General features: G+C 44.0%; 1 protein-coding gene across 1 annotated transcript in view; it reads left to right on the plus strand.

Annotated features, from left to right (window-relative positions):
* The first annotated feature begins 500 nt into the window (after positions 1–500).
* Positions 501–22,436, plus strand: part of RAB8B (RAB8B, member RAS oncogene family) — a 73,208-nt gene continuing 51,272 nt past the window's right edge. The window contains exon 1 of the mRNA XM_004622018.2: positions 501–716. Within this exon, the coding sequence (XP_004622075.1) occupies positions 593–716 (124 nt within the window). The 5' untranslated portion in view covers positions 501–592. The remainder of the gene's footprint in view (positions 717–22,436) is intronic.

A 22,436-nucleotide genomic window follows, 5' to 3' on the forward strand; every position in this document is an offset into this window, starting at 1 on the left:
ACTTGGCTCTGAAAAAGAGACAGCGGGTGGGGCTTCACGTCAGCACCGCACTCTTTCCTCCCGAGCCCTGGAGACCAGGCGTTGCGGGAGGGGCATTGGAGGCGCCGTTGGTGAGGAACCGGGGGGAACCCAGATAACGCGCCACGCCTCTGCGCTCGGGGTCCCGGAGGAAGAGAGACGCCAGTCTTGGATGCCTCCGTCCCGGACAGAAAGACGCCCGGACACAAAGGTTCAAAACCCGGGCCTCCCTAGCCGGCTGTGGTGATGATGGCGGTGGGCTGGGGATGCCCAGATCACCCAACCACCCCTCCCGAAACAGATCTTCGATCCGAGCCGGGGTAGCCCTGACAGCCCCCGCTGGACACGCCCGAGGCTTGGCGAAATGCAACTACAAATCCCATGAAGCTCCGGGGCGCCGGACGTGATGACGTAGAGGCCGCGGATTGGGCGCTCGGGCCGACGCAGGGAGGGGCGTGGCGAGGGGCGTGGCTAGTGGCGGCGCCCCGGCGGGCACGCCCCCTCGCCCGCGGCCCCCTCCCCGCCTCTCTCGCCGCTGCTCTCGCGCCGGGTCAGAGGGCCGGAGCGAGGGAAGATGGCGAAGACGTACGACTATCTCTTCAAGCTGCTGCTGATCGGCGACTCGGGGGTGGGCAAGACCTGCCTTCTGTTCCGCTTCTCCGAGGACGCCTTCAACACCACTTTCATCTCCACGATCGGTGAGGGAGGGGCCGCGCGGCCGGGCGCGGAGACGCGGAGGGCGGGGGCGAGGCGGGGCGCGTGCTCGGGAGGCCCGGGGAGGGGACCCCCGGCACGGCCGGGCGGCGGGGGCCGTGAGGGCGGGGACGGCCGGGGAGGGGCCGGCGACGCACGGGGCGGGCCGAGCCGGAAAGTCGGGGGGCCGGGGGCGGGCGGTAGACGCGGGACTTGGAGTCCCGCGGGCCGGGAGGCGCGGCCGTGGCGGGAGGGGTGTCCTGGGGGTGCGCAGGAAATCGTGGCGGCGGGGCCCGCGGGGTGCGGCGCAGCGAGGACGGGAAAGAGGAAGGAAGCGAGAAGGGGGAACGTGAAGTCCGGAGCCGGGGGCGAGGGCGGCCCCCCCGGGCTGGGCGCGGGGCTAGGCTACCCCCTCCCCACTCCGTCCTCGAATGCGGGCCGGGGTGTGCGGAGTGGCCGCCGAGCTGCCCGCGAGGCCCTGCGAGGGACCGGGGTGGCCGCGGGTGAGGAAAGTTGAGCCCCGACCGGGATTCTTGCACTCGGACGTGCACTTGCTTTTATCCCGCCGCCCGGTAGCGGTGTGCTTTGGTTTTAATTGTTAGTGAATCACAACCTGCCCTGGACACCTGCCCTCCTCTCCGCGCACCCCCTACCCCCCCATTCGTTTCCATAGTCAGAGGTTTTTTTTTTTTAACTCCTGCCTGATCGAGGCTGGGAGCTGTCCTACTTTTTGTACTGAAAGATTTTCTGTGTCCAGGTAACAGGATCTCTTCCCGCACACCGAAGAGCACATTTTAGAGCTGATGTTAAGCTGCCTCTGCGAGTTGACCATCGCTTCCCTACCTAAGTAGCTGCAGCTAATTAAGCCACCTTAAGAATCTTGCCTTGGTTGCCTAGGTGATGCGTGTGGCTCTTGATGGCTCCTCACCTTGGCATCTTTCAGAGTTATGGCAGTCCATCTCACAGTGGGTTTCTGGCCTGAGAAGTTTTAGGGGATAGTAGTAAGTCATTAAGCATATTGAGCTGTTCGCTGGAAGGGACAATCCACTTGAGCAGCAGGTTCATCACACCTTGAGCCCTTGGGGTTTTTTGTTGTTATTATTCTGGCCTTCTTCAAATGGATTCTGTGCTTAGAATACCCCAGGCACCCCATGCTCTGGACTTAAGGACATTTGAGTTGCAGATTCTTGACAGTGGGTCTTGAATGGGGTTTTTTATTTCCTGAGGAAGCAGATTATAAATGTCAGATCTTAAGTAGAGGCCTCAGAGATTTGGTTGGGAGCCCTTAGAGCAACTTCGGGGCTTCACTTTCTGATGCTGGTCCTTACTTCAAAACCCCAGCCAGGCCTTTCTGGGTTTGAGCGCAGGTGGCAAAGGATGGCTTCTTTTGGCTTCTTTTGGGTTTTTGAGCCACACCTGTTGTGTTCGGGACCCTTTGTGCCCAGGGTCCATTGCTGGCAGGACTTGGGTTGGGACCTTATATGGTATGGGGGATTGAATTTGGGCTGGCTGTATGCAAGCACCGTGCCTGCTCTGACCTGGCATGCCCCTGTTTTAACTGAGCAAATCTTGAATCTGATACTGTTACTGTGAAAGGCTCTGGATAACTTCTGCTTGTTTGTAGCAATTGTACTAGCGCTCTCTCTCTCTCTCTCTCTCTCTCTCTCTCTCTCTCTCTCTCTCTCTCTCTCTCTCTCTCTCTGGTTTCCTCTCTCTTGGGTCACACATCTCATGTAACAATGTTGGCTTCCTTTTATTATAATGTTTTTTCTTTTCTTTCTTTTTTAAATCTGTGGGGGCATACCTGGTAATGTTCAGCGCTACCCTTGGATGGCTTGGATGGGTTCTCTAGGGCATTGAATCTGGATTTCCAGGCAGGCAAAGCCTGCACTCCAGCATCTTGACTTTAGAAGTGGCTTTATTTTTCTTTACATGAGTAAAATTTGGCGTTGTGGAGGGTTGAGCTATAAAGATTTGAAAACTATTGTCCTTGAAACCACTTAGAATGTAGAAGTAGACACTACATGAGTTGACTCTTCAGTGTGGTCTTGGTCTGTGCATTTTTTGGGGGTGGATGTGGTAAGAAGAGGCTGCGAACTGTGAGCGGGCTTGACTTGGAGGAGGGGAAATCCCATGCTTCTCCCCGAGCCTCAGAGCTCCAGCAGGAAGTGGTCACACCAGCAGTTTCGACAGCAGATTCTGTGTACCTGAAACCTAATTGCTTTGGGGTTGAAATTGAACTAGAGAAGTATAGTGAATAGTTAATATCCTAGTGAGATATAGTTAATATCCTAGTGAGAAATGCACATACTCTTCCTAATTTTTCACTTAGGTCCATATGTCCCCATCTCCAGCAGCTGTGTCTGCTACCCGAAGCCCTTCATGCCTTCCGCAGGTGAATGAAGTTGTTGGGGTTAGAGTTGGGGGTCTGAGTCCATCATTACTCTCTACCTAGGTGTGCCTGTGCCTGGACTTTCCTGACTGAGTTTTGACAAGGTCGTCCACAGCATTGCTATCAAGACTCGATAAGGTTTTGTCACAGGAGAGCTCTGTTTCTTAACTCCTGGGGTGTGTGTGTGTGTGTGTGTGTGTGGGTGGGTGGGTGTGTGGGTAGATAGATGCCCACCTGGGGTGTGTGTGGGGTAGATGTGCACCAAATTTCTTCCCAGGAAGGTACATTTCGGGGCTTACTTTTGCTTTGTCAAAGTTTAAATAGTTTCAAAAAGGGCATTTCTCATCTTGAGAGAGCATTTTGATAAGGGTTCTGCCATCCTGAAAGGAAGGAGTCAATCACTCAATTCAATTGTAGCTACAGTTTTCTCTCAGATACTTTCTACTCAGTTGTTTGAGGTTCTGTTATCTTCGCTGATACCCTGTCTCCCTTCATTTCCTCTCTGTTTTGAATGTTTAGTTTATTGAAGTTGAAAGCACTATTGAATAGTAATGTTTTATCCATTTGAAATGATAGGCCTAGTTGTCTAGGATCAATTAACCTTGTTTCACATGTTGGGGAGCTGAAAAACTTATTTGATTTGCTTTCCCAAGATATTTGCGTGATCATAATTAATGTTTAATTAAATATATCTAAACTACATCATAAGACAACTAGGAAATGGTGATACAGTTGACTTTCCTGTGGGCTGAGGGTGAATGACAGTACTGGATCGAGGATATTTTAGTGTCTTGGAATGATCTGTACTGAGCAAGGTGCTGGTAGAACAAAAAGAAAATTCAGCCTTGTCCTACAGGACAATCTAAGCTTCTTCCCTTTGCTGTCTCTCCCCACCCTGCCCTGCTTCTTCCTGTTAGAGTATTTCCTGAGTGGTATCATTATTATGGTTATAGTTTGACAGTGGAAAGAGTCTTAGAAATCTTCAGCTTAATGCCTCTACCCTAAATCTAAGTGAGAAAATGAAGGTTAAGGTTAACTCTGACAAAGATCAAAGGGCTGGTTGTAGCAGAGCCGCTGACGGTGAAATACCAAATCCACTCACATTTCCCAGTGATCAGTATGATCATCTCCATGAATTCAAGTCAGCACCTTTTTCTAGTAGGAATTAGATTTTGTACCCGTGCTGCCATGTGAGTAAAGTAAGGATTTTCCCACTTTGATGGCCACAGTCCATTCAGGAAAATAATAAGGTTAACACAGTGATTCAGGGTCCTATAGGAGTTTGGACTTGATAACTCAGCATATTATAGCAGTCCTTTGCCCTTTTTTGTTGGTAATTTCAGGTTAGGAGATCAAAGTGCATCCTGTCATTAGCATTCTTTGTGCAAAATAACGAATTGTATTAATGGTGGCATGGATTAATTATTGCATGGTGGCATGGAGTAATTGTTGCAGCCTAATCTCAGTAGAATTTTGTGTGTGTGTGTGTGTGTGTGTGAGTGTGTGAGTGAAGCAAGATGGGTTTTATTCAACGAAAATTTACTTAGACAGAATGGGAGAAAAATTGAGTAGGACTGTGTGTCCTAGAGAAAACCTGGGCTTCTTTCAGATTGGGTAAAAAGTCAAAGAGAGTTACATGTTCAAGGGAGAACATAAGTTGGAAAGCACAACTCAGTAGAGTTTTTTTTTTTAGCTTATTCTGTAACTTTGGGCTTTTTCTGTGGGTTCTGCTTTCTTTAAAATTAGGAGTTGGCAGAACTGTGGCTCACAGGTCAGCTGTAGGCTGCAGCCTGTTTTTGTGTATTCCACAAGCCAAGAATGGTTTTCACATTTTTAAAGTAAAGAAAAAACAAAATGAAAAAAATTGCAACAGGGACCTTATGTATCACGCAAAATTTTAAAATATTTGTTAACTTACCCTTATAGGAAAAGTTTGCTGACCCCAGTGTAAAACAGTTTTTGGTTGTTAGCAAGACAAAGCTTCTACCAAAACTTACTGACTAAAAAACAAACTTTGTCGTATTTACATTTTTATCCAAGATGATATCAACATTAAGCTGAGCATAATCCAGATATGTTGGACAAACTGATTTCAGTTTTCCTAGTTCTTTTTTTTTTTTTTTTTAGTTTTGACCTCTTAAACAGAAATATGCAAGGGACTTGCAAGTTTACATTGAACATTTTGTACATAGAGCCTTGTTTTAATATCATTGTGCTTTTTCAGAGCTGTTTGTTTTATCTTTTACTGAAAGCACTTTGATAACACTCAGAAAAAGTTGAATGGACTACTGATGATAGAGGATTAAAACTCAACTCCTCAGTAAGCATCCTAGTGAATGAAAAAAGACATTTAGTTCATTAAGGATGACACTGGGGAAACTGAGTCTTAGATTCAGACCCAGATCTGTCTTGAGAGTAAGTGTTTAATAATGCTCTTTAATAATGGGCTCTAACAGCTGTTCTACCTGTCTGCACATCAGGGAGGAGGTTTTCTTGTGCCAAATTGTATGACTCCACTATGAAAAGTTGGAGGGAGATAGATTTGATTACTGCTCTGAAATAAACTATGGAACCAGGAGTGGGAGTGCAAGGAGCTGCTGCAGGGCCAGAGACTGGCTGGAGCTTAAGTCTGCCCAGCCAGACCCCAAGAAGTTCTGGGTCCAGCTGTCTTGCTCTGAGAGAGTTACTTTTTTTGGGGGAATAGGAAGGGAGCATACCCAGTGATACTCAGTGCCTCTGCTCAGGAACTAAGAGACCATATGGGATGCTGGGTATTGAATCCAGGTCTGCTTCATTCAAGACAAGCACCATATCTGCTGTAGTGGCTTTCTGCCCTTGCTAGAGTCACTCTTTAGGAACAGGTAACAGAAAAGAGTTTTTGGTAATAGGCTTAAAGTGAGGATGAGGGTTGGAGTGGGCATGGGGAAGTAGATTTTAGCTGCTGAGTAGTATTGTGGAACATCATAGAGAGGTTCTCAAATGTTAGTAGCAGTGACAGGGATTGATTCATTTACCTTTGGTATTGAGATAGTTTGGTGATTTAAGAAAACAGGCCCAGGGTTAGATCTGGGTTCATGTCCTGGCTTCGATGCCCCTGGTTTCCTGGCCTGTGTGACATCAGTTACCCTACTGGGGCTTTTGTTTAACTGCAGTAATTCCACCACAGCTTCTCAGGGTCTCTGAGTTCCCTAGACTGAAGTCAACTCATATTAATCTTTTAAATCTTAAAGGTTGGTATTAAAGCCCTGCATGAATTTTGGTTATTATCTTTAATAGCATTATAACTAGGTGACATCTAAAATGAGATTATAAGTGCTTAATTGAATTCTTAACACAAGAATGGATACCCCACTATATAATGCTGTGTATCTTTCTGTAGTCAGTTTTAAAGGGATCTTTAAAATACGAAAAGATATTTCATAGACCTCATAATACACCAGTTAACACTATGCTCCCAGCCCCCCACGAACATAAATGCCAAATAGAAATTGAGTGAAATCACTGGGTTTGCTTTAGAAGAGCCATTTCAGCTTTGGCTCTGCCCATTAGTTTCAAACAATGCAACAGATGCCTGTTAACAGTTTCCTGCCCAGTTTTAATTAGCAGATGGAGCTCTCTCTGTGTGTGTGTGTGTGTGTGTGTGTGTGTGTCTGTGTGTCTGTGTGTCTGTGTGTCTGTGTGTGTCTGTGTTATGCGCAGCATGGATTCAAGTGGCTTGGTTTAGTTTTCAATGATTTAGTGAGTGGATTGGTACTGGCCAAGGAATTTGGAGCAAATAAAACCAAGGTCTGTTTAGGTTTGTTTATTTTCCTTATTAAATTCTGTGTTTCAGAAAGATGACTGTGAATACTGAGAGCCTAGGGCCACCTGTCTGACTAGAACAGCACATCTAGACTGAAAGTAGTATTTGCTGGCAGCAATTGTTAACTGCCCTTATCAGAGTGGGAAAAGTCACCATTTTATGCCCTGCACAAAGACTTTACTGCAGTCTTGAAACTCTCCTGAAACAGTTTTATTTGAAAGAATCATTTCGCTCTTTGGGCTGCTGTTGAGATGGGATGAAGTATTAGTGAGTGCAGAACTGATGTGCTGTGCCGAGTTTGAGGTCTGTCTGAACTCAGCAGACCAAGGGCTGGGATTCCTGAGGTCAGTGATCAAGCATGTGGGTAGCACCATCCTATACTTGCTGTTCGGTTCCTCAAGTGACTACATGGCTCTGCTTTCTGACTGGTGGAGACTTAGTTGCAGTATTTAAAAAATGCAGCTGGGGGCTGGTGAGATGGTACAGTAGGTAGGGAGTTTGCTTTGCAAGGCTGACCTGGGTTTTGATCCCAGTATGGTTCCCCGAGTATCTCCAGAAGTAAACCCCTCAGCACAGAGCTGGGAGTAAGCCCTGAGCAATACTGAGAGCGGGGCTTACTACAACCACCCAAATGCAGCTGGTGAATATTTACTGGATACTCTCTTCTCTGTCTGGAGATGTGTCCTTTTCCTGTACTCATTTTTGTGTTTGAGATTTTTCTTTACTTTGATTGGAACAGATGCCTGGTAACAGTTTCCTGCCCAGTTTCAATTAGCAGATGGAGCTGTTCTAATTAGCAGGTGGAGGGATGTAAACGAAATGCAAACATGAAAGTTCAAAAGTTTGTAACTGTACCTTACGGTGATTCACTAATAAAAATTTTTAAAAAATCAGTGCATTTGGTATGAGTTGCTTAGTTACTCAGGTCTTTGGGAAGCCACAGAAAGTTTGGAACATTTTGGAAGCTTTTCTCTGCAGCAGCCCTATTCATTGGGATTTCTTTATTTCTTTGCTGTCCTACCTGTAGCATTCAGTATTAGTTTAATTAAGCTCTTTGGTATTTACCTGTTGCTGAACTTTGGACATTTTCCAAGGAGCTTTCATCTTCATTGGCCCAGAATTTTCATTCTTGGCTCTCAAGAGAAAATTTGTTAAGGCTGTCCACATCCTCATGTTCATCAGATTCAGGTTTGCTTTCACTCAGACTGAATGACAGTGCTGCTTCCAGGCCCGTGACTGTATCACAGAGTTTCAAAACTCCCTGCAGAAGCTGAGTTAAGTAGAGAGTCACTTCTCATTATGATAAAACCAACCACCAGGCAGTTAAGCAGTCTGTACTGCTCCTAGCTTTGTGCCGGTGGAGCTAGAACTGGCAAGATTTCCTTATGTTGCTGTATATTTTTGCATATTTTGGCAAAGAATTTGACAGTAATTACTTTTATAACTCAGAGATATGTTCCTAATGTGTAAATTAGAAGGTCAGTTTAAAATAATGGCGTTTGGACACTAAATACAGGTAATATGTTTTAAAGGTTGAATTAGAGGAATTTGTTTCTTATGACCCTATGTAATAATTGCTGATGCAGAATAAGTATTATAAAATATTATAATCTCATAGATACAAATGCCCAAATCTAGTATATAAAATATTAATATTTTATTTTGAGACACACGTATCTCTTCTGTAATTTGCTTATTGCTTGTTTGGATTTTATTTTATCCAAGGATTAAAACAAAATTTTTTAAAAAAGATCTCTGAATAAAATCTTGAGATGGCATGGGAGACACTTCTTCATTGGTAATTAGCTTCATTTTTTGAATTTTTCAAACCCCCTTTCACATTGCACTCCATTAATATCTCTCCAGTATAGGGAAGAGAACTGAATTAGGAAAATGATGAAAAAAATATCATCCCCGGTTTCTTTGGTTTTGCTTTTGTCCAAAATTAGAGTAAACTATTGGGTTTAGAGGAATTAGGAACTTTCTGTGTAAAATAATTTGAGAATTAGTAGTGATCTTTGACTGCATTGCTCTCTTATACTATTTAGAACTAAATAACAAAACAAATTGAGTGCTTGTGTCAGTTAGATCCAACAATGAACACAAGTGATGGATAGATAAGGGTGTCAACCATAAACAAAATCATTTAAGTGAGTACATATTTTACCTACTTGTTTCTGTTTTAAAAAAATTCTAGTCTTACAGAAGGATAAAAATTCATGGGATAATTTCTTGCACTTTTTTTTAATAATTACACTTTAAAACATGCATATATAATATTAGAAGTGGTCTGTCTGCCTTCAACTTTGGTAAGACCGTATTACACTTTAAATCCATGTGGTTTTGTGATGTGATTTGTCACATTTTTGGTTCAAATAATTTCTTCTTTCAAAATATGTTAGATTCCAGAAAATAAATTTGACTTCTTCATTTCCAGTTTGTATCCCTTTCTAACTTTTTCTCGTTTGATTGTTGTGGCAAGGACTTCCAAACTATCTTGAATAAGACTGGTGACAGTAGACATCTTTGTCTTGTTTATGATCTCAGGGGAATTCAGTTTTTTACCCTTGGGTATGATATTGGCTGTGGATTTATTGTAGAGAGCCATTGCTATCTTGAAGTATATTCCTTCTGTTCCTATATTTTGGAGGGGAGTTTGGGTTTGGATGTGTGTATGTTTGGGTGGTGGGTATGGGACACACTTGTCAATGCTCAGGGATATTCACCCTGGCTCTGCTCAGGGCTCATTTCTTTGAGGTTTGGGGGACCACATGTGGGGCTGGGAATGGAACCCAGATCAACTGCATGTACTATTGCTCTGACATTTTTGAAGGGTTTTTTATTTTTTTAAATTAGGAATAGTATTGGATCTTTTCAAAAACCTCTCCATCAGTTGGTATGACTATGTGATTTTTGTTTCTTTTTGTTTATACGGTGTATCCCATTAATTGATTTGCCTCTATTGAATAATCCTTGCTTCCCTGGAATAAACCACACTTGATCATGGTGTATAATCCTTTTGATGTATTGTTGAATTTGGTTTGGTCAGATTTTGTTGAAGATCTTTGCAATGATGTTCTTCAGGGATATTGGTATTTAATTTTCTTTTTTAAAAAATGTATTTATTTTTTAAATTTTTAATTGAATCACCATGAGAACAATTACAGGGCTTTCAGGATCAAGTCTCAGTCATCCAATGATCAAACACCCATCCCTTCACCAGTGCACATGTTCTACCACCAAGAACTCCAGCACACCCCTCCTCCCGCTCCCCCCCTTCCTGTGTGCCAGATGATTTTCACTTTACTCTCTCTTTACTTTGATTCCATTCAATTTTCGACAGAAAACCCACTATTATTATTTGGAGTGTTTCCTCCAACAGTCAGACCTGTTGAAATGGCATCATTAGAACACATGTTTTCTATTGTTGATAACAAAGAGCATATGATGTTGCACGGTTGCAAAAGCAGCCGCCCAGTTTTGGGATTCTGGTATTTTAGTAATTAAGTCCAAAGGTATTTCTACCCACAGCTGCTGCGTTCTGAGTTTGGTTTGTGTGCTTCTGGGGATCATGGCTGTTTGGGAGCAGAGGAGCTGTTTGTGGGCGGCCGCTAGGGGTCTCATTTGGGCAGGGAGCATGGCCGGTTCCCCCTCCCCCCATCTCGAGATTCCCCGTGCATCCCATCACTGCTCCTCCTTCTCTGTCCAATTGGCTTTGAAAGGTGGCGGTCACCATGCTGCCAAAAAGGGGAAAAGGCCGAGGGACAAAACCCTTCTCCTCCTGGGGCTGCACGGGCTGTAGCTTAGTTCACAGTTAAGGAGTCTGTCAGCAGCCACTGCGTTCCGAGGTTGGTTTCTGTGCCTCTGGGATAGTGGCTGCCCAGGGGTGGGAGAGCCGTTCCTGAGCAGCTTTTTGTATATCACAAAAGATCATGCGGCTGCATAAGCGGCTGAGCAGTTTGGAGAAAATGTCCCAGTCCCACATACCGGAGCCATGTTAGTAGAAGCTCAAGTGTCGCCGGGACTCCATCTGGAGAAGGTGGGGTGGCTGTACCTTCTCCGTCTGGCACCCCAGTGTTGTTGGCCCGGTCAGGGGTCGGAAGCATTCTCCAGCTTGCAGTGCTTTCTGGTCCGGATTCTTCACTGCTGGCTGCTGTGGCAAGATGGCTCGCAGAAGGGGGGGGTTGAGGGTGTGACTTCCGGGGGCAGGGGCGGGCTGGAGACTGGGAGGGCGCCTCCCAGTTCCAGTGCCCCCATGCGATTTGGAGAAAATGTCCCGGTCTCACATACTGGAGCTGAGTTAGTAGAAGCTCAGTGTCGCCGGGACTCCATCTGGAGAAGGCGGTTAATTTTCTTCCTCCTTCCTTCCTTCCTTCCTTCCTTCCTTCCTTCCTTCCTTCCTTCCTTCCTTCCTTCCTTCCTTCCTTCCTTCCTTCCTTCCTTCCTCCCTTCCCTTCCCTTCCCTTCCCTTCCCTTCCCTTCCCTTCCCTTCCCTTCCCTTCCCTTCCCTTCCCTTCCCTTCCCTTCCCTTCCCTTCCTTCGCTTCTTTCCTTCCTTTCCTTCTTTCTACATAGTATGTCTGTTTTAGGTGTCAGAGTAACATTGGCTTCATAGAAACTTTTGGGGAAAATTCCTGTTTGCTCAGTATTTTGAAGAAGATTGAGGGCTATGGCACTAAGTCTTCTTTGATGTTATTTTAGAACTCACTAGTTTAAAAAACTCACTAGTTTAAAAAAAATCCCAAAGGAGGACTTCTTGGTGGAATGGTAGAGGCATAGGGGGCTCCCCTGCAGATGCAGGCTGCAAGTCATAGTCCTATACTCTGGAAGAACTTGAGGACATCCTGTGTGGGCGGAGCCTTTTGAAGAGGAGAATGTAACAAGTGGTGAAGGGAATAAGAGGGCAAATTGTAAAGGACTTGTAAACTTGTTCAATTGTCTGGACTTTACTTTGGGAATTGTGGGTAGGTAATTCAGTTCAGAGATTTGAAGACGGTTATCAGTTGGCCTTTAGCTTTAGTTATATGATTACAAGTCCTTTCATGTATATTACTTTATTTAAACTCCTCTATAATCTTATCAATAGGGAAGGTCCTGGAGTCTGGGGTTTGGGCCATACCTAGCAGTACTCAAGGGCTACTCCTGGTTCTGTTCTTGGGGATCACTCCTGGTGGTACTCAGGGGATTGAACCTTGGGTCTGCCACAAGCAAGTCAAACCTCTTATGCCTGCACTATCTCTCCACCCTCAGTAGAGGTTCTTTATTTTTTTTCCCCTGGTTTACTTTTGGGCCATACCAGGTGGTGCTCAGGGCTAATTCTTGGCCGTGTGCTCAGGGATCACTCTTGGCAGGTTGTGGGGGACCATGTAGGATGCCTGGGATCAAACCCAGGTTGGTTATGTGCAAGGCAAGCACCTATCTGCTGTCCTGTCACTCCAGCACACTCAGTAGAAGTTCTGTCTGCATGTTCTAGGCCGTGAAGTCTGAGAAAAGTTCTTAGAGGGTAATTGACTTGAAGTATAAGTAGGCAGAATCAAGACTTGAGATTTATGCTTCAGGAGCTGTGCTTTCTCTCGCCACAGCAATCTGCCTCTTTGGGAAAAAAAGGCCTGGAGTTGAGTTTTCCATGGAACTTTATGCACTGACATTTCTCTGGAGCAGTGATCACTTTTAGTACCCTGTAAGAACTGTGTAAACTGATATGAACTTTGAAGCAGTAAGTGCTTCAAAGTATGTTGTGCAGAAAGATGAAATCGACCTCTCCCTGGAGAAGCCCAGTAACAGCAAATGCAGACAAGTACTATGTTGCTTGCAGCCAGCTGCAGAGGCTAGTAGACTTGTGATTTTGGGCTGTCTCCTTGCCTCTGACCCAATGTCTTAGGACACAATCAGATATGCACACAGCAGAGTGGGAGCTGGAGGGGACAAAGTTTAATCACTAACCCAACTCTGTTTCTGGAAAGGGAACTCATATGGAAAATCTCAGCACTCTCCTACAGGGGGCCATTGGTCTGGTTGTGCTTGTTGATATGGGCCTTACTTTGTAACTTGATAGAATAGCTCTTTTGTTGCTTTAGGTGATTATGTGTAATATAATATGGCTTTGTTTTTCTTTTTTAAAATTTAATTTTTATTGAGGTAACATGGTTACAGTAGTGTTAGTTATTATAACATGGTTACAATATGCCTTAGGTTTACAGAGTTCCTGCCTCTCCACCACTACCAAGGTGCAAGAATCTCCAACCACTCACTGCTCTTAAGTCACTTCAGGTCTGCACCACTCCACCCGCTCTTTTCCTCTCCCCTCCCTTCCAGCTACTTTAATTGCTAGCTTCTTTCCATTGACAAATTAAGTTTAAATATCAAGGTAGCCAACCCTTTCCCTTTTTTCAGTGTGAATGTAAAGTCCTCTCTGACAAAGATTTCGGTAGGCTCAAAGAGTAGTACTGTGGACTGGACTCCTGATTTGTTTGGTAATCTTGAGTCTGAGGAAAACTGCTCTAAGTCAAATAGCAGAAAGGCCAAGACAGCTAAACTTGGTTTACCAAAGTCCATTTGCTGAAGTTCTGAGTTTATCTCATTGGGGAGCTTCTCACCTTCATCTAACTATTGTGTTCTTGATTTGCGTGGTGGTCATTGACTTCTCTCAGTCACAGAAAGATCAGAAACAGAACTGCACTCTTCCTAGAAGAAAGTGGCAGTGGGCAAGGGATTTGTTGTAGGACTTGGGGCAAGTTCTCAACTAGTAAACCTCCTGGGTTTTCAGTTCTTTAGACAGAAGGGAATACTGAGAGGGATGTGCTTCAAAACTCATTACAAAACTGTGACTCAAATAACTGATGGAATCACCTGCAAAAAAAGGAAGTAGTAGACAGGAGAACTCAAAATAACACGGTATGGATAAAAGAACTTACTGCTGAGACAGTTCTCTTTGGGAAGAGGGCAGGGGAATTTCCCCTGTTGGTGCTTGGGGCCACCAGGGCTACACTTAGAAGTACTTGGGGGACCATGTGATGCTGGGAATTAAACTCAGTGCCTCCTGCATGCCAGGCATGTGCTTCAGGTTTTTGAACTATCTCCTTAGCCTGAGATAAAGTTGTTCAATTAAACTCCTGATTCTGCTGTTTCTATAGTTTTTGATTGGGGGCATGCGCAGATCAGTTTTTAGGGTTTACTCCTGGCTCTGTTCTAAGTGCTTCTGACTGTCCATGGGGACAATCTTGAACCCAGGTTTGCTGCATGCAAGGTCAATGCCTTAACCACTGTGCTTTCTCTCTAATCCCTCTTCGATGATCTTAGTTAAGTCATTTAATTATTTTTTTTAATGCCACCGATAAAAGAAGAGTGGTGAATATCCTTGCAGACTGTTTAATTTTAATTTTTTAAAGGGTTCCTTTATTTAAAAAAAATCATGATTTATAGAATTGTTAACAGTAGGGTTCTAGGCATATAATACTCCTATATCCAATCTCCCTTATCCCATCCCTCCACCAGTGACCCCAGGTTCCTTCCCATCCTGTTTTATTTTGAAGATGGAACTATGTATATTGCATCTTTGGCACATGAGAGGCCGACATGGAAAAAGCATGTATATATGAATGTGAGTGAGTGGCATCATTTCCATTTAACTGAGGGTAATTGTAGACAACTGAAAATTTTGATAATCCTGGGACTTCATTGTTACATTTGCTTTAAATGGGCAGGACTAACATTTATTGAGAGCTTACTACATGCCAGATTCAGTTACAGGCATTTTACATGATTTCACATTTTTCATGGATTGATCAATTTAATTCTTTCTGTTTGTTTTTGGGCCACACCTGGTGGTGCTCAGGACTTACTCCCCAGTGTACTCAGGGATCACTCCTGGTGGGCTCAGCTGACTGTACGGGATGCTGGGGAGGGTCCTTAATCCCTGTCAGCTATGTGCAAGGCAAGTGCCATTCCCTCTGTACTCTGGCTCCTCAATTTAATTTTTAAAGAATCTCAAATGCTGCCTGTTATTTCTAGTTTTCCATTAAGACATGGAATGATTGCATAGCTTCTTAAGGTCACACGGTAAAGGGTGAATTCAAACCAAATTTGAATCCAGACTGTCTGGTTCCAGATTCGAATATGCCACGGGGAGCTTGCCAGGCTCTGCTGTGTAGGCGGGATACTCTCGGTTGCTTGCCAGGCTTTCCGAGAGGGGTGGAGGAATCCAACCCGGGTCAGCCTTATGCAAGGCAAACACCCTACCCGCTTTGGTGAAAAGCACAGAAACAAAGTTTGTGAGAATGGCCTGCCCAGAGGGACACATTTTTTAATTTAATCATTTTTGATGGGGCTGGAGAGAGAGAGAGAGTACAGTCTTGAAGGCATGCAGTCCGCCATGGTTCCATCCACTGTACCGCCTATGGGCCCCAGAGCACAGAATCTGGAGTTAGCCCTAAGAAATGCTGGATATGGCCCCCCAAACTTAAAGTAAATAAAAATTTCAGCTCAGTATCTGCTGTCATAGGGCTGTAAATCTGGATGCTTAGTGAATTTCTTTGTGAAGTAGCGTACATTTTTAATAAATTTGTTTGCTTACCTGAATTTGAAAAGTATGTTAACTTTGGTAACACTGGTAGCTGATTTTAATAGAGCTAAGTAGTCAATTCAAAATAGTTAATAAGCTTTTCTTTACCTAATAATCCCATTTCTGTCTCACAAAGTTAAATCATATGTTTACATTATTGACACATTCTAGCAATTTCTTTTTAGCCATTAAGTTGTCTCATCAAGAGAATTAGGAAACTGTCATTATGAATTTAAAGCATAATTTCCACCTCCTTTCCCCCTTTTGTGATATTTAGCATTTAGAATACACATACACACATACACATACACGTGAATACACATACATGGATAGGCATAAAGACAAAATTGGGTTTGGTTTTGCCCAGTACTTTCTTTGGACCAGATAGATGAAGTTCTTTATTAGTAGGTGAGATGTTCTTTACTCGTTTAACAGTGTGGGGGAAACAGGTCATGAGAGACTTGAAGGCAAGTGTAAAGAGATTGATTCTATTTGTAACTCTACTTGAAAGGGTATATGCAGCTGAGTGTTTTATTTTTAAAGCCTTAGGAGGTTTTAGAAAGTCATTTTGGGTTTAGCAACGCTGATAAAACTCTTGCTATGGAGCTCTCTGGACCATCTGTTAACATCTAGAAGAGGCTCTTGTTCAGAGTGTTCAGATGACCAGAGCTTTACTACTCACCCACCCACCCCTGCCACCCTGTTTAAACACAGTGATTTACAAAGTTGCTCATGTAGTCAATATCAGCACCAGTCCCACCACCACTGTCACCATCCCTCCATCGTTGATCTCCATTTTCCCAACCATTCCTCATACCTGCCTCCATAACAGGCCCACAATTTATTTTATATTGCTTGTTACCACTTAATGCCTTTATGGAATGATTAAAAAAAAAACTTCAGTAAAAGAGTCACTGTATCAATGTCATCCAGTTGCTCATTGATTTGCTCGAGCGGGCACCATAACTTCTCTGTTGTGAGACTTGTTACTGTTTTTGGCATATTGAAAACGCCAGGGGTTGCTTGCCAGGCTCTGCTGTGCGGGCGGGATACTCTTGGTAGCTTGCTGGGCTCTCCGAGAGGGACAAAGGAATCGAATCCGGGTCGGCCGCATGCAAAGCAAATGCCCTACCCACTGTGCTATCGCTCCAGTCAGTAAAATATTTGTGAAAATTGTTTTATCTTGCCATGGGGACCTCATCTGAGGGTTTACTAGCAATTAGCAACAACAGCTAGTTAAGCCTGCTGTGCTAATGTTTCTGAAACATTTGGCTTCTATGTTACATTCTCATCCAATCCAGTGTCCTCCTACTGGGATGTTAGTATTGCAGAGTTGGAAGTTGGGAGATGTCACTCAAGAAAATCCAGCATATTTAGCTTGAAAGTCCAGCTGGATGCATGGTGGCAGCTGTTGGGGTGTGAGTGTGGCTGCTGGTGTGCCCTTTGGTAGGGCGGGAACTTAGGCCCCCTCCATTTCTCCCCAAACTCTCCTGAGGTCTCAGCTGGACTGGGTATTTGAGAAATTTCACAGAGCTTTCTGATGAGGCATACAGATTATGAAGATGCTGTCAGTTCATGCCCCAAGCAGTGGAGATTGTCCCATTGGCGGAAAAAGCAGCTCTGATTGCCCTGCAAAGGACTGGTGATGTGACTTCCCTCTTGAGAATGCACTTTAATCTGATTCTCAGGCACACAGTTTCTGTTTGTGGAATGAATGCATGCACACCATTTATTTCTTTGTGAGGAATGGACTAGATACCTCATCTATTAGCACATACATAAGCTTCAAAGGATGTGTAATTATCACCTGTTTCTGCTTAATGGTCTTTTTCTAGATGTGACAGTGATAAAATCATCCTGTTTTTCTCTTTCACAAAGAATAGTTATCTATAGTAACAGAGGTCTGGTAACTCTATTTGTGCCCATGCACAATGAAGTTACTGGCCCATGGAAGACCTGCAGTCCATGTTGAATGAACACAGTTGTCAGTTATGGCAGTTTCACTTAAATTGCAACAAGGGCCTAGAAAAGAGGCTCAAACCCTAGAACAAGAGGTTCATCAACATCCTGTCTTGCTACCTTGAATTTCTGGCTATTTGTACCTTACCTTGTTTTCTTTTCTCCTCTCTCCAAGGATCCAGTATTGTTAAGCTGTTGTTAGTTGACGCTCTTGGTAAAACTAGCCATCCTCCTGGGACTTGCTCTGCCAGTCAGTCATCCATCTTCTCCTTTCTTTTGTCCTCTCTTTCTCTGCTGGCTCACTCCTCCCCTCCCTCCCTCCTTCAGTCTCTCCCTTCCTTCCTTTATTGTCTTCAACATTCCAATACCCAAGTGTCTGCTTCGCTCTGCCTTCATCTCAGTCCCCCTCCTAAGATCCCCTCAACCCCAGGCCCATCTCCATGGCATGGTAAACTCAGTTCTGTGAACTGTATTTCAGGTTTTATGCCCTTTTGTTCTTTGTGATTTGCTTCTAATACAGTTCAGTTCATCCTCATTCTAGTAAGGAGATCCCTAACTTCTGCTGCTTTTTTAGGTCTCCTTCTCCCCATTTCCAGCCCATTGTTCAACCCCTTGAAAGAAAATTCTTGTCATCTGCACTTTCCCACCATCTTTCACTCATGAGTTCTTAAGATCCTGGTGCTCCTCTTTTAACACTGCCCAGTTAGCATGTCCACCTTGCCAGGAGGCCAGTGGTCTCTTCTGTCTGCCTTGCCCTTGACCTCACAGTAGTTTTGGGGACTGTCATTCATGTGCTCCCTGAAACAAGTTGCTCAGTGAGCTTCCTGGAATTGTTCGGTCCAGTTGGTGGCCTCCACACCTGACTGTACCTTCTGTTTCTGATGGTAGTTTTATCTAGCTTTGTAATTGAAGACATTTTCCAACTGTTCTCTACATGTTCCTTTTTTTCCCTTTTGGAAATTAGATATTTTTTTTTTCTGGGGGCGGGTGAGGGGCATACCTGTCTGTGCTCAGGGCTTAATCCTGGCTTGTGGTCAGGGATCACTCATTCCTGGCAGGGCTTAGGGGACCATATTGGGTACTGGCAATTGAACCTCAGTCGGCCAAGTAAGCCCACTCCTAGACAAATGCCTTAACCCCACCGTACACCTTCCAGTTCTGGAAATTGACCCATCTGTGTGATTTTTTTTCACTGACCAGATTGATATTCTTGATTGCAGGTACCAGATCTGTTCTTCATCTGTCCCTAGCACTGAGGACAATGTCCGGCAGATAGTTAGGGTTCAGAAATGAATGAATGATGAATGATGAAGGAGGGAATGATGAATGATGAAAGAGGGAAGCTTGCTATTTTCCTTGCCTTTCATGTTTAACTTCCCCACTTTCTATCTCATTACAAACCCAGACTTCCTCAGATTCTTTCCCTGCATGTTCTATTGAAAATGGATCATCTTTCACTTATCATGAATTTTCATAGCTCTTTATACTTGGGGAAAAAAACAAACTAAGCTTAAAACCTGGAATTCATCTCTTTAGCTCTTTTCTTCCCTCATGTCCTACATATAATTTGTTAAGTTCTTGCCATTCTTAGTTCTGATTAGAGTTAGAAACCACTTGATTAGAATTATGGTTGCTTACTAAAACACGTGAGAAGGATAACCTGTTCCTCTTTTTTTTTGTTTTGTTTCTGAGCCACACCCGGCAGTACCCAGGGCTCACTCCTGGCTCTGTACTCAGGGATCACTCCTACAGGAACTCTATGGGGTCCTGGGGATCGAACCTAGAATCAAACCAGGGCCTTGTGTAAGGCAAGGGCCCTACCCATTGTACTATCTTCTCCAGCTCCTTAAGATAAAAGATTATTTTATCTTTAAAAGTTAAATGGGCCAGAGCGAGACTGAAAGTACAGAGGGTAGGGCGCTTACCTCGCATGCTGCTGACCCAGGTTTTGATACCTGAGACCCCATATGGTCAGTCTCCCCCACCCCACCAGGAGTGATCCCTGAACACAGAGCAGAGTGACACCCAAACAAACAACAAAAGCTCCTCCAGATATGGGATTTAAAATTTACATACCACTGACTTTTCTTTGAAACCTTTGTTGGAAGTTGATTTTAATTTCCTCTGCTTGGGAGGCTATGACCTCATTTCTCCAGAGGCTACAGTTTCTCAGATTGTGACCTTCTTTGTAGTCGTCAGCACCTGGGGACCCTGGCATGCTCGAGATCCAGTGGGTTCTTTTTTGTCCAGGAGAAATCCATCCAAACCTGTCACTTCACTACTTCAGAGAAACAATTAATAAGTAAATTTGGTTTTCTTTCTTTCTGTTTTCTACCATTGTTCTCTTTCTTAAATGATAAGTATCCAATCATTTTTTAAGATTAAATTTATTATTATGTTTTAAATTGAGCCACAGTGAGAAACATAGTTACATGTTATTCATGATTGGTTTTAGTGATATTTAGTGATATGTTTCAACACCCGTCCTTTCACCAGTGTGCATTTCCTATCACCAAGTTTCCCTCCCCTAACCTCCCATCCCCCTGCCTGCCTCTATGACAGGCACTTTCTCTTTCTCTCTGTCTCTCTCTGTCTCTCTTTCCCCCCTTCCTCCCTCCTTTCTCTCTCTCTCTCTCTCTCTCCTTTTAGGCATTATGGTTTGCAATAAAGATATAGGAAGGTTATCATGTATATCTCTTTGCCTCCTTTCAATACTCAGTTCATGTCCAGAGTGATCATTCCTGACTATTATTGTCATACTGGTTCCTTCTCTATCCTGACCGCCCTTCACGCTCCCCCCTACCCCCACCTCTACTGTGAACCAGTTCTCCTGTGTGTACCCAGTCTGACTTGCCTGCAACCCCTTTTAAGAAATTAGGAAAAAGGAATATTCACCTCCAGCCCTCAGCAAAATTTCTACCTTCTTTAAGGGAACAAATAGAAAGTGCCCTCGAATTGCTGCCTAGGTTGCCACTGCCCTCCTGGTTGGATCCAGCACCCCCATCCCAACTCTTCCCAGGAACACCTTCCCTGAATCCTTTGGTACGGATTTTGAATTGTGTGAAAGCAAACCTGGGTGGCAGCTAGTTAGAGCCCAGCCAGGCTTCTGGTATAAGCTGGAAGCTGTCTTCAGTGCAGAGTTCCTTCTGCCTTTGGGTGTCCCTCCCTGAGCTGGGTATTTTCACTGTCCTTTGCAACTCCTGGGTCAGTGTGGCCTTGGAGAAGATGGCTGGTTTCTGTCCTGGGAGATCCTGAAGGAGAAAGAAAGAGCCATTGCCTCTTCTGCCCTGTTTTTCCCACAGAAAGACGGATGGGAAGGGCTGTGGGTCCAGATGGCAGTAGTGGTGGCTATAACTCTGGCCATTCCTTGACCCTCTTTCTCTAAACTGTAGGCTGGCTTTGTGTCTTGAGTGACTGGTATGTAAATAGAAGATGAGAAATATAATTGTCTCTTGAAGAGAGGAAAGCTCAGCATCACACCACCGGAATTTTTTATTTTTTGCAGCAAAGCAGTGCTGTGGTGTGGTTCTCATTAGCTCTGAAGAGCCAGGCCTTTATCCTACCTACTATGGAAAGTTTTTTGGCCAAGAGATAGCCACTACACGGTAACTCACTGGAGGCCTTGCTAAATCCAAAGTTACAAGCAGGAAAGAGTTGAAGAGAGGATCCTGCTTGGTTTGAGATGTGTGTCTCATCTGCAAAAGCCTCGATAAAAGGCAATGATGACTCTTTTCACTGGTGTAAATGTTTTACATTAAAATATTTTGGGGCTGTTACCACCTTTGTAGATCTGAAGTATAAAAATTACTGAGATGATGGGTAAATATTTCACAGGTGGTCTTGAAAGTATAACAAAATTCAGAGAATTTGTGCCTCTTTTATGTGTTAGGAGGTTGGGCGATTATTTTCTCACTGATATCTTATTACTGTTCTCTAGGTTCTAGACAATCACTGTATTTCATTGACAGTAAATTTAGCCCAGTTATATCCTGAAGTCATTTGAACTATGCGAAAGCTAAGTTTGAAGTACTGTATTTCTGTAGTAACTACATCTGTTAAATAATATTCTTTTAATAGTAAATGTGGGTACAGTGCCTACCTTGCATGCATGAGGCTGAGAGTTTGAGCTGGCTCTGCCCTCTGCCTCCAAGAGTGATCCTCATGCTGCAACAGAGTGTAGTTTCCAGAGAGCATGCAATCAGCTGTGTGGGTGCTATAACCAAGAGTGCCTCCCCTGAACATTGTAATAACAGTAATGACCACAGAGAGAAATGGGGTGTGTGTGTGTGTGTGTGTGTGTGTGTGTGTGTGTGTACACCTATACTTACAAATAGATAAAGAAGTAAAAATAGAATCTATCTCCAATTAATTGCAGTTGTGGTTTTGGTAGATTTTTTTTTTGGCCAAGTATCATGTTTCCCCTAAGGATGATTTCCCTTAGGAGCTGCCATCCATGAACTACTTAGTATATTTTATATATGTTCTATTGAGGGTTGAAATCCCCCTCCTTAGTTTTTACGCTTCATTAAGAGCCCTGTCTTCCTACCATTATGCAGTGTAATCCTGCCCTCTGGGTTGTTTCAGAGCATCTTTGATGCAAAATAAGGAGAGCCTGTAGCACTCTGTCATAGCAGCACAAACCCAACAGCAACCACATCTTGGTTGTTGGCTTCATCACCATCTTTATCTCTTTTCAGCATCTGGGGTTCTGAGATAAAATTTGAAGGGGGGGCTTTACCCAGCACATTTTCTTGTTCAAGTTCATGTTCAGCAGTGACTCATATTAATTCCAGTGTAATTACATTTGCTTGGAAATTTTTTTTTGTATTAGAAAATGTCACTTTCAGCTAGGGAGGGGAAATTCTGAGGATTACGTTACTGTAGTAATAATTTGCCTCACTTTTGATTCAAGGAAAAAGAGAATTCTTACAAAGAAACTGTCATAAAGTATAAAGTGCTTCATATGAGTAGAAGGGGAAAGGAATGTCACCAGGAGTTTTACTGTGGAAGTGC

The sequence above is a fragment of the Sorex araneus genome, chromosome 1 (genome assembly GCF_027595985.1).
Source record: "Sorex araneus isolate mSorAra2 chromosome 1, mSorAra2.pri, whole genome shotgun sequence".
Taxonomy (NCBI): Eukaryota; Metazoa; Chordata; class Mammalia; order Eulipotyphla; family Soricidae; genus Sorex; species Sorex araneus.